This window comes from Dama dama, chromosome X (genome assembly GCF_033118175.1).
Source record: "Dama dama isolate Ldn47 chromosome X, ASM3311817v1, whole genome shotgun sequence".
Lineage (NCBI taxonomy): Eukaryota > Metazoa > Chordata > Mammalia > Artiodactyla > Cervidae > Dama > Dama dama.
The window spans coordinates 61678877-61691517 of record NC_083714.1 but is presented as its reverse complement, the minus strand read 5'-3'; the positions used below and the strand labels follow the sequence as shown (position 1 = coordinate 61691517).

The 12641-nt window shown below is 41.9% G+C and overlaps 1 protein-coding gene across 1 annotated transcript in view; it reads left to right on the top strand.

Moving 5' to 3' along the window:
• The window catches only part of LOC133052689 (nuclear RNA export factor 2-like), a 49622-nt gene that overhangs the window by 26635 nt on the left and 10346 nt on the right, over nucleotides 1-12641 (top strand). The window contains exons 2-6 of the mRNA XM_061137582.1: nucleotides 1903-1960; nucleotides 10875-11058; nucleotides 11501-11651; nucleotides 12257-12340; nucleotides 12452-12556. Of these exons, the coding sequence (XP_060993565.1) occupies nucleotides 1903-1960; nucleotides 10875-11058; nucleotides 11501-11651; nucleotides 12257-12340; nucleotides 12452-12556 (582 nt within the window). The remainder of the gene's footprint in view (nucleotides 1-1902; nucleotides 1961-10874; nucleotides 11059-11500; nucleotides 11652-12256; nucleotides 12341-12451; nucleotides 12557-12641) is intronic.

The window sequence follows — 12641 nt, the reverse complement described above, 5'->3', positions numbered from 1 at the left end:
GTCTCCAGGTTATTTATCTGTAACTCCATTTTGTTTTCAAGATTTTGGATCATTTTTTTTTAATTTTTTTTTTTTGTATCATTTTTATTATCATTATTCTAAATTCTTTTTCAGGTAGATTCCCTATCTCCTCCTCTTTTGTTTGGCTTGGTGGGCATTTTTCATGTTCCTTTACCTGCTGGGTATTTCTCTGCCTTTTCATCTTATTTAGATTGCTGGGTTTGGGGTGGCCTTTGTGTATTCTGGTAGTCTGTGGTTCCTTTTTATTGTGGAGGTTTCTCCCAGTGGGTGGGGCTGGATGTTTGGCTTGTCGAGAAGAAGCTTGTGTCGGTATTCTGGTGGGTGGAGCTGGATTTCTTCTCTCTGGAGTGCAATGGAGTGTCCAGTAATGAGTTTTGAGATGGGTCTGTGCGTTTGGTGTGACTTTGGGCAGCCTGTTTATTGACACTCAGGGCTATGTTCCTCCGTTGCTGGAGAATTTGCGTGGTATGTCTTGCTCTGGAACTTATTGGCTCTTGGGTGGTGGTTGGTTTCAGTGTAGGTATGGAGGCTTTTGGATGATGTCTTATTAATTAATGTTCCCTGTAGTCAGGAGTTCTCTGGTGTTCTCAGGTTTTGGGCTTAAGCCTCTTGCCTCTGGATTTCAGTCTTATTCTTTCAGTAGCCTCAAGACTTCTCCCCCCATACAGCACTGATAATAAAACTTCTAGGTTAATGGTGAAAGGATTATCCAGATTTGAGGGACACCCAGAGAGGTTCACAGAGTTACATGAAGAAGAGGAGAGGGAGGAAGGAGATAGAGGTGAGCAGGAGGAGAAAAAGGGGGATTCAAGAGAGGAGAGACAGATCTAGGTTGTACTCTGTTCCCTAAGTGTTCTCCGCAGCCCAGAACACCCACAGAGATTCACAGAATTGGGTTGAGAAGAGAAGGGGAAGGGAGGAAATAGAGGTGATCTGGGGGAGAAAAAGGAGGGTCAAAAGGGGGAGAGAATGATCAAACCAGTAATCACACTCCTGAGTAAAAATGAGTACTAAAGGTTGGATTCTTAAATGTCCAAAATTGATATCAAATACTGAAAAACAAAGATTAAAAATCTAGGGTAGAGGTTAGACTCTTAAAAATGCGATATTAAAAAAACACAAAAACAAAAAATTTAAGAAATATATATGAAGTTTGCTTTAAAAATAGGGTCCTTTTTTTCTTTGCCAGGTTATAGTGGGTTATAAAAATGAAAATTAAGGAGTAATAGAGGAGTAATAGAGGACTTTAGAAAAAAAAAGAGAAAAAAAATTTTTAATTAAAAAAAATAATAGTAAAAATATATCTAGAAATTTCTCTGGAGCTGTTGCGGGCAGTGTGGATTCAGTTCAGTTTCAGATAGCTCCTTGTTCGAGCTTACACTTCTCAATATCTATAGGCCCCTTCCAGTGTAGTCAGTGTTGACTACAGGGATTTTAACCTGTTGCACCTGTCACTTCTGAAGCAGTTCCCTTTGTTTGTTTGGCTTCTGTTTGCAGGTCTCTTCAGTGTCTAATTTCTGCCCTGAGACAATTGGGCGGAGGTGGTCTCTTGTTTAGGTTCACTTGTTCAGTTGTGCTGTGGGGAGCGAGGGGCACTGCAGACAAATATCACTGGTGTGTGTGGGGAGGACCCACAGTGTTCCAGCCACACTGGGTTTGCCCCCATTCACGGGTGTGTGCTTTCCCCGTCTACACTGCTCAGGCTCCAGGCTGCTCTCCAGGGAGCGGGCCCTGAGTTGCATGCACTTCCCAGGCCTAAGCTGCTCAGATTCAGGTTTTCCCATACTCCATAAAGACGCAGACTTGGTTGGGCCTGCTTTTTGTGCCTTCCCCGCCCAGCAGCTCAAGCAGCCAGGAGCTTGATGGGCGCACTCTCCCCAGGTGCAGTGCGCCTTATCCCCTCCACGGTCCCGCTTCGGTTTCCAGGCGCTCCGGTTGGGTGCGCCTTGTGTCTGTTCTGGGGAGCTGGACTATAGCTGTGACCCTCCCGGCAGATATCCACCATGCAGAATCTCAGGAAGTCTTTGGTTAGAGACTGGAAGCCTGTTTGCAGTTTGGTAGGGGATGCCGTCTCTGGGGCCGAGTTTGCCCCTTTCTCCTCCCCACTGCCTCCTGCCTCTGGCGGGGGATGGGCCGGTCCGCAGCTGGCTAGCTCTTCTCTGGTAGTCGCTCAGTCCTTCATTCTGGGAACAGCGGGTAGTGCCTAAATTTAGGGCTTTTCTCTTTCTTGTGATCCCACAGTTTAAGTTGCTATCTCACGTTAGCTCCCTCCGATTGCCCCCAGGGCTTTCAGGCCCGGTCCTTACCCTAAGCAATGCCGCCTGTTCTTCTCGGTTCTGCCCCCACTTGCTGGTGGAGGATGCGAGCGTCTGGGGTACTTTTCTGCTGGGAGTTGCTTTTAGGCATGTAATCTGTGGGTTTTATTTATTTTTTCCTCCCAGTTAGGTTGCCCTCCAAGTTTCAAAAACTTCCCCCAGACCCGCCAGTGAGAGAGTTTCCTGGTGTTTGGAAACTTCCTTTATTAAGACTCCCTTCCTGGGACGGATCTCCGTCCCTAACTCTATTGTCTCTCTTTTTATCTTTTATATTTTGTCCTACCTCCTTTCGAAGACAATGGGCTGCTTTTCTGGGTGTCTGATGTCCTCTGCTAGCGATCAGAAGTTGTTTTGTGGAGTTTGCTCAGCGTTCAAATGATCTTTTGATGAATTTGTGGGGTAGAAAGTGGTCTCCCCATCCTATTCCTCTGCCATCTTAGTTCCCTCCTCCTCATTGTGGTTTTGATTTACATTTCTCTGATAATGAGTGATGTTGAGGATCTTTTCATGTGTTTGTTAGCCATCTGTATGTCTTCTTTGGAGAAATGTCTGTTTAGTTCTTTGGCCCATGTTTTGATTGGGTCGCTTATTTTTCTGGAATTGAGCTGCAGGAGTTGCTTGTATATTTTTGAGATTAATTCTTTGTCATTGCTTCATTTGCTATTATTTTCTCCCCTTCTGAAGGCTGTCTTTTTGCCTTGCTTATAGTTTCCTTCATTGTGCAAAAGCTTTTAAGTTTCATTAGGTCCCATTTGTTTATTTTCGCTTTTATTTCCATTACTCTGGGAGGTGGGTTATAGAGGATCCTGCTATGATTTACGTCAGAGAGTGTTTTGCCCATGTTTTCCTCTAGGAGTTTTATAGTTTCTGGTCTTACATTTAGATCTTCAATCCATTTGAGTTTATTTTTGTGTGTGGTGTTAGAAAGTGTTCTAGTTTCATTCTTTTACAAGTGGTTGACCAGTTTTCCCAGCAGCACTTGTTAAAGAGATTGTCTTTTCCCTATTGTATATTCTTGCCTCCTTTGTCAAAGATAAGGTGTCCATAGGTGTGTGGGTTTACCTCTGGCCTTTCTATTTTGTTCCATTGATCTATATTTCTGTCTTTGTACCAGGACCATTGTCTGTCTTGATGACTGTCTTGATGACTGTGGCTTTGTAGTATAGCCCGAAGTCAGGCAGGTTGATTCCTCCAGTTCCATTCTTCTTTCTCAAGATTGCTTTGGCTATTTGAGGTTTTTTGTATTTCCATACAAATTGTGAAAGTATTTGTTCTAGTTCTGTGAAAAATACCGTTGGTAGCTTGATAGGGATTGCATTAAATCTGTAGCCTGCTTTGGGTAGTATACTCATTTTCACTATATAGTGCTTCTGATCCATGAACATGGTATATTTCTCCATCTATTTGTGTCATCTTTGATTTCTTTCATCAGTGTTTTATACTTTTCCATATATATATATAGGTCTTTTGTTTCTTTAGGTGGATTTATTCCTAAGTATTTTATTCTTTTCGTTGCAATGGTGAATGGAATTGTTTCCTTAATTTCTCTTTCTGTTTTCTTTTTGTTAGTGTATAGGAATGCAAGGGATTTCTGTGTGTTAATTTTATATGCAACATTACTATATTCATTGATTAGCTCTAGTAATTTTCTGGTGGAGTCTTTAGGGTTTTCTACATAGAGGGTCATGTCATCTGCAAACAGTGAGAGTTTTACTTCTTCTTTTTCAATCTGGATTCCGTTTATTTCTTTTTCTTCTCTGATTGCTGTGGCTAAAACTTCCAAAACTATGTTGAATAGTAGTGGTGAGAGTGAGCACCCATGTCTTGCTCCTGATGTTAGGGGAAATGCTTTCCATTTTTTACCATTGAGGATAATGTTTGCTGTGGGTTTATCATATATGGCTTTTATTATTTTTTTATTTTAAAAAAATTTATTTTTTTTAAAGGAGGCTAATTACTTTACAGTATTGTAGTGGGTTTTACCATATGTTGACATGAATCAGCCATGGGTGTACATCTCTTTCCCCATCCTGAACCTCCCTCCCCATCCCATCCCTCAGGGTCATTCCAGTGCACCAGCCATGAGTACCTTGTCTCATGCGTCAAACCTGGACTGGTGATCTGTTTCACATATGATAATACACATGTTTCAATGCTGTTCTCTCAAATCATTTTATTATGTTGAGGTATGTTCCTTCCATGCCTGCTTTCTGGAGGGTTTTTATCATAAATGGATGTTGAATTTTGGCAAAGGCTTTCTCTGAATCTATTGAGAACATCATATGGTTTTTATCTCTTAATTTGTTAATGTGGTGTATCACATTGATTGATTTGCAAATATTGAAGAATCCTTGCATCCCTGGGATAAAACCCACTTGGTCATGATGCATGATCTTTTTAACATGTTGTTGGATTCTATTTGCTAGAATTTTGTTAAGGCTTTTTGCATCTATGTTCATCAGTGATATTGGCCTATAGTTTTCTTTTTTTGTGGCATCTTTGTCTGGGCTTGGTATTAGGGTGATGGTGGCCTCATAGAATGAGTTTGGAAGTTTACCTTCTTCTGCAGTTTTCTGGAAGAGTTTGAGTAGGATAGGTGATAGCTTTTTTCTAAATTTTTGGTAGAATTCGCCTATGAAGCCATCTGGTCCTGGGCTATTGTTTGTTGGAAGATTTTTTCATTACAGTTTTGATTTCCATGCTTGTGATGGGTCTGTTAAGATTTTCTGTGTCTTCCTGGTTCAGTTTTGGAAGGCTATACTTTTCTAAGAATTTGTCCATTTCTTCCAAGTTGTCCATTTTATTGGCATATTGTTGCTGATAGTAGTCTCTTATGATCCTTTGTATTTCTGTGTTGTCTGTTTTGATTTCTCCATTTTAATTTCCAATTTGATCCTTCTCCCTTTTTTCTTGATGAGTCTGGCTAATGGTTTGTCTATTTTATTTATCTTCTCAAAGAACTGGCTTTTAGTTTTGGTGATTTTTGCTATAGTCTCCTTTGTTTCTTTTTCATTTATTTCTGCCCAATTTTTTATGATTTTTTTCCTTCTACTAACCCTGGGGTTCTTCATTTCTTCTTTTTCTAGTTGCTTTAGGTGTAAAGTTAGGTTATTTATTTGATTTTTCTCTCATTTCTTGAGGCAAGCTTGTATTGCTATGAACCTTCTCCTTAGCACTGCTTTTACTGAATCCCATAGGTTTTGGGTTGTCGTGTTTTCATTTGTTTATATGCATATTTTGATTTCTTTTTTATTTCTTCTGTGATTTGTTGATTATTCAGAAGCGTGTTGTTTAGCCTCATATGTTGGAATTTTTAATAGTTTTTTTTTTTCCTGTCGTTGACATCTAATCTTACTGCATTGTGATCAGAAAAGATGCTTGGAATGATTTCAAGTTTTTTGAATTTACCAAGGCTAGATTTATGGCCCAAGATGTGATCTATCCTGGAGAAGGTTCCATGTGCACTTGAGAAAAAGGTGAAACTCATCAAGTTGATGATGCCATCCAACCATGTCATCCTCTGTCATCCCCTTCTGCCTTCAGTCTTTCCCAGAATCAGGGTCTTTTCCAGTGAGTCAGTTCTTTGCATCACGTGGCCAAAGTATTGGAGCTTCAGCTTCAGCATCCATCCTTCCAGTGAACATTCAGGACTGATTTCCTTTAGGATTGACTGGTTTGATCTCCTTGCAGTCCAAGGGACTCTCAAGAGTCTTCTCCAATACCACAGTTCAAAAGCATCAATTCTTAGGCGCTCAACCTTCTTCATTGTCCAGCTCTCACATCTGTACATGACTGCTGGAAAAACCATAGCTTTGACTATATGGACCTTTGTTGGCAAAGTAATGTCTCTGCTTTTTAATACACTGTCTAGGTTTGTTAGAGCTTTTCTTCCAAGGAGAAGAGCTGCCTTGGTGGTGGTGAATTCCCTCAGCTTTTGCTTGTCTGTAAAGCTTTGCTTTCTCCTTCAAATCTTAATGAGATCCTTATTGGCTAGAGTAATCCAGGTTGTAGGTTTTACCCTTTCATCACTTTAAGTATATCCTGCCATTCCCTTCTGGCCTGCAGAGTTACTTTTCAAAGATCAGCTGTTATTCTTATAGGGATCCTCTTGTATGTTATTTGTTTCTTTTCCCTTGCTGCTTTTAATATTTGCTCTTTGTGTTTAGTTTTTTTTAGTTTGATTAATATGTGTCTTGGTGTGTTTCACCATGAGTTTATCCTGTATAGGACTTTCTGGGCTTCTTGGACTTGGGTGGTTATTTCCTTCCCCATTTTAGGGAAGTTTTCAGCTATTATCTCCTCAAATATTTTCTCATGCCCTTTCCTTTTGTTTCCTTCTTCTGGGACACCTGTGTTCAAATGTTGGGGTATTTCACATTGTCCCAGAAATCTCTGAGGCTGTCCTCCTTTCTTTTTATTCTTTTTTCCACTCTGCTTCATTTATTTCCACCATTCTATCTTCTAGCTCACTTATCCTCTCTTCTGCCTCAGTTCCTCTACTGTTGGTTTGCTCCAGAGTGTTTTTAATCTCACGTATTGCATTGTTATTTACTAATTAACTATTTATTTCTTCTAGTTCCTTCTTAAACACTTCTTGCATTTTCTCAATCTGTGTCTCTAATCTATATATCCATAACTGTTTTGTTTTCAAGATTTTGGATCATCTTTCCCATCACTATTCTGAATTCTTTTTTCAGGTAGACTCCCTATCACCTTGTCTTTTGTTTGGTTTGGTGGGTTTTTATCATATTCTTTCACCTGCTGGATATTTCTTTGCCTTTTCATTTTGTTTAGTTTGCTGTGCTTGGTGTCTGCTTTCTGCAGGCTGGAGGATCATAGTTCCTCTTAACTGTGAAGTCTGTTTCCTGTGGGTGGGGTTGGATCAGTGCCTTGTGAGGGTTTCTTGGTTAGGGGGACTTGTGTCTGTGCTCTGGTGGCTGGAGCTGGCTCTCATCTCTCTGGAGGGTAATGCGGTGTCCAGTAGTGAGTTTTGAGGTGTCTATGGGTTTGGTATGACTTCAGGCATCCTGTTTTTAATGTTCAAGATTGTGTTCCTATTTTGCTGGAGGATTAGCATGGGGTGTCTTGCAGTGGAACTTGTTGGCTCTTGCATGGAGCTTGGTTTCAGTGTAGATATGAAGGCTTCTGGGTGGGCTTTTGTGTGTTAATTTTCCTTGGGGCTAGGAGTTCTATGATTGTCCAAAGTTCTGAAGGTGAGCCTTCTGCCTCAGGGTTTTTGTTCCCCTTTTAGAGTAACATCAAGACTCATTTCGAAGAGATTGGTTTGCTTTTCTGGGTATCTGAGGTCTTCCACCAGCATTTAGAAGTTGTTGTGTGGAAGTTGCTCCACATGCAGGTTATCTTTTGATGTATTTGAGGGGGAGAAAGTGGTCTTCCCATCCTATTCCTCTGCCATCTTGGGACTGACCTGCACTATTGTTTCTTGACTGCTTTCCCTTTGTTTCTGCATTCCCTCACCTCCCTAATTAGTAACTGCTTGAGTCTGTTCTTTGGAACTCAGGGAAAACTGAGGGGCCCAAAGCCTTTTTCTCCAAACAAGAATCAGGGAAGACAGAGGGGCTTTTGTACTCAGGAGGGCCCTGCAGGTTTCTATTCAGTTTCAAACCCGCCTTTTCTTGGGTACTCCTCAGTCCTGAGGAGATCATGAGTGGGACAAGAGAGGGAATGAAGTTTTGGATAGAGAAGTTAGTCATAAACTTGACAAGTGAACTTGGTTTTAGAGGGACTCAGTTTCAAGAGTTAGCACTTGCAGTCACTTGAATTGAAATACCTTTGAAGTCAATGTTTCAGTGGACCAAGCACCTGCTGTTTGGAACTCAGAGGTCAATCCTTTCCCCATAGCATTGAGAAACATATTAGTGAGGGGGGCATCTTCATCTTTGAAATGTTCTGAAGTGGCTGACTTGTGTAGGACACAGATGAGATGGGAGATCCTGCCATTGACATGGTCACCCTCATTTCAGTGGGTATGATGGGGTCCTGGAATTGTAGGCCCAGGAGGAGCACTTAACCGCCTGCCTCAAGGTGAGTGCAGTTCATCTGATAAACAGCAAGACTGGAAGGGGAGTCACATTGGTTTGACCTCAAGATGGCTCAATTGGTAAAGAATCCACCTACGATGCAGGAGACACCGATTCAATTCTTGGTTTGGGAAGATCCACTGGAGAAGGGATAGTCTACCCACTCCAGTATTCTTGGGCTTCCCGTGTGGCTCAGCTGGTAAAGAATCCGCCTGCAATGCGGGAGACCTGAGTTCGATCCTTGGGTTGGGAAGATCCACTAGAGAAGGGAAAGGCTACCAACTCCAGTATTCTGGCCTAGAGAATTCCATGGACTATACCCATGGGGTCGCATAGAGTCAGACATGACTGAGCGACTTTCACTTTCAGTCTCTGAATGTAGCTAAGTGATCAATAGATCCCTTGCATCTTGAAATATCTGAACATACCCTTAAGTTGCATTTGATCCATGTATAAATAAATAAAATTTGAATAAATATGTATTTATAAGATATAGAAGAACATAAAAATAAGTAAATCAAGCTCTAGACCTGGTGATTTGAGCTGTCTTGTTGGTGAATGGTAATCCCTTACTCAATTCTCACATTGACCCAGAACACCATGAATGAGTGGACTGCTGAGGAAGGACCCTACAGTGAAGCCACAAGGAATTATAGTAAATCTTCCCAGGCTTAGCCAAAGGGATGGTCAGCCATTTACCACAGTTATTGTGCATTTGCTCTAAAGACACTCGCTCTGAGCCAGAGCTCAGCAAACTTTTCCTGGTAAGGGCCAGATCACAAATATTTGAGGCTTTATGGACCATTTTATCTGTTTTGTAACTACTCAACTCTGCTGTTGTAGGGTGGAAGCCTCCAGAGACAAGTATGGCTATGTTCCAATAAAACCTTGTATATGGACACTGATGTGTGGATTTCAAATAATTTTCACATGTCAAGAAATATTACTTTTTTAAACCATTCAAATATGTTAAAACCATTCTTAGCTTGCAGGCCCTAGAAAAACAGGCCACAGATCAGGTTTGGCCCATGGGTTATGGTTTCTCAATGTCTGATTTAAGCTAATGGAATCACCAGGTCCCTAAAACAACAAAGTGGAAAGCTAGCAAAATGAGGTGGCATCCATTTCTAGGATCTCTGGCAAACACGTTTTGTCCAACTCTTTGTGACCCCATAGACTGTAGCCCACCAGACTCCTCTGTCCATGGAATTTTCCAGACAAGCATACTAGAATTGGTTGCCAATGCCTTCTCCAGGGGATCTTCTTGACCCAGGGATTGAACCTTTGTCTCTGCATTTCATGCGGATTCTTTACAGTCTGAGCCACTAGGAAAGACCATAAACCCAAAGCTTATACTTTTAACACAGTGACTTTCAACTGTGGTTGTACACTGCAGTCACATGGAGAATTTAGAAAATGTGGATGCCTTTAATTATTGTGAGTATAGCTTGGTGCTGATGATATTCTCAATCTCCCCAAGTACCTCTACTGTGTAAACAAGGTTGAGAGCTACAACCCATACAGTGGGATATTACACAGCAATGAAAAAGGCAAGAACATAACTGAATTTCAGAAACATTATGCTGAATTTTAAAAGCCAGATGGAAAGTTATACAGTATGTATGATTCCATTTACAAGAAGTTCTACTTCTCGGATCTCTGGCAAGCAAAACTACTATGTAGAAACTGAACAGATAAAGGTTTCTGTGGACCTGGGAGATGAAAAGATTAACTGGGAACAATTTGGAGTGTGGCATATGCTTTATATCTTGATTGAGGTGGTGTTTAGCTTTAATCCCTGACTTTTGCATATTATTATAAGTAATTTGAGATCAGGAGAAGTTGGGTGAATTGTCCAAAGTGATGTAGTTTAATAATCAGAGAGAAGACAGGTGGATCTAATTATCAATAATTGTTTCTATTATGTTATGTAATGAGTCAATAGTAATAGTGCTTCCCCCCAAGCACCTGGTAAAACTCTGACCTAACTTTTTTATACAAGTAAAGCATGGACATGAAAGTATAACTATTGTGCATTCCAAACACCTGCTTTCCAAACACCTGCATTCCAAACCCCTCCTCTTCCTCATCCTGCTTCTCCTCAATTTCTCCAATGATAGTACCATCTCTCAGATAATGCTTCCCTGAGGGCTCAGCAGATAAAGAAACTGCCTGCAATGCAGGAGACACAGTTTGATCTCCGGGTCAGGAAGATCCACTGGAGGAGGAAATGGCATCCATTCCAGTATTCTTACCTGAGAAATCCCATGGACAGAGGAGCCTGGTGGGCTACTAGGTCACAAAGAGTCAGACAGGACTGAGGGACTGAGTAAGCATCTTGAACTGGCAGAAGAGTTTCCTTTTGGGGTGTGTGGGATTGAACCCTTAGGCCAGGTTGGCATTTTGCTTGCCTGTTGTCCTATTAGCCTAAGACATTGTACATGGTGAGTGGGCCACTGATGTGTGTTCAAACTTGTATTTTTGTTCTGCTTTTCAGAATACAGAGGTGGTGATAGTTCACCTGAAGGAAGATATGAAGGTTGGAGTTCTTTCCAAGATAATTTTGACAAGAGGAGCCCTTGTTATGAAGATAATGGATATGAGACTCAGCCTTCACACCACCGTGATAATGATAGAAGTGTGGTGATGAGGGGTGTCCAGGAGGACCCCAAAGGAAGACAGTACGTGACCAGGCAGCAGGGTTTGCACACAGCAGCCCCTGGGACAGTGCAGCTCTCCCTGTGGGCTTCTTTTCCTTCTCTCACTATAAAACTGAAGTATGCTAGAAGTGGAATAATGGTTGTGCAACCCTAATTGTGGAGTTTTCCCTGGTGATCAGTGGTAAAGAATCCACCTGCCAATGCAGGAGACGAGGGTTAAATCACTGGGTCAGGAAGATCCCCTGGAGAAGGAAATGGCAACCCACTCCGTTATTCTTCCCTGGGAAATCCCATGAACAGAGGAGCCTGGTGGGCTACAGTCCATGGGGTTGCAAAGAGTCAGACACAACTTAGTGACTAAATAACAACAATCCAAACTGTAGTGCTGGTGTCAAAGAGACGAGTGTGTACGGAAGACTTTCTTAGCACTTATGGCCACTCACCCTTCTTCTCTCCATGTCAGCTCTCCCTATCCCTTCCGAGGCAGCGGGAGGAGAGTGAGATGGCGCAGAGAAGGCAATATCCATGTTACTGTGTCGGGAAATGGAAAACCTGTGATGAGAGAAATGAAGAACACACAAGATGGTGCCCAAGGGAGCTGGTTTAAGGTCACAGTGAGTATCCTGAAAAAAGTATGAACTGCGAAAGAGAGAAAAGTCAGGAGTTATGTTGGTCTCATGTGGAGATGCTAGTTTATTTTGCTGGGGACAGTTTGTAATCTGACCATTTTATTTCTAGGAGTTAACAGTCTTGTTCATCTAAGGGCAAATTCAGAGAAGCAATATAAAGGGAACAGACCGACTGTAAGGAGAACGTTGGAGACTATCTCAAGGCAAAGACATGAACTACTGACTAGGATATGGAGCAGCTGTGCACTAGAGGTCTCAGTTTGGCTATCTGAGTGTGGGACATGGGGTGCTGAGTCTCTGGAGACCTTGTCTGAGGGGCAAGCAGTATCTGCGCTAGGTAGGATCTCCTGGAACTTTATTAAAGAAAGATCATCTCTAACACCTTGATTATTTGGTAGAGAGCTTTGACTGGAGAGGAGTATTTTGGAAATCCATATTATGCACAAACGTAAGAAATCATACCAGTGGTTCCTTCTTTAGATGCCCTTTCAAGCTCAGTAGAAGACTGGAAAAGAACAGGAAAAGGTTTGTTCTCCAGGCTCAATTCCCTGTCATCTGTCCTCTGTCCCAACCCCTCTTTTCATCCTTAGATTCCTCATGGGATAAAGTATGACAAGATATGGCTAATGAACTCAATCCAGAGCCTTTGCAGTGTCTGCTTTACTCCAGTGGATGTAAGACAGGATGCCGAAGCCAGATGAGTGGGCATAGGGAAGGGGGAGAGAACTGGTATAGCAGGGTCTGTTGGCCTCTGATACTATTTCTGTTGCATTCGATCCCTGTAGTTCCACTATGTGAAAAATGGGGCTCGATTCTTTGTCCAGGAAGCTAGCACTGCCTCTGCCTTGATGGATGTCAGCTACAAGATCTATGATGAGGAGAACCAAAAGGTGTGTGTCCGGGTCATTGCCTATAGTGCATCCTGGGACAGGAGGACAGGCCTGGGGCTAGTCGTCTTCTTTGGAACTAGAGTTG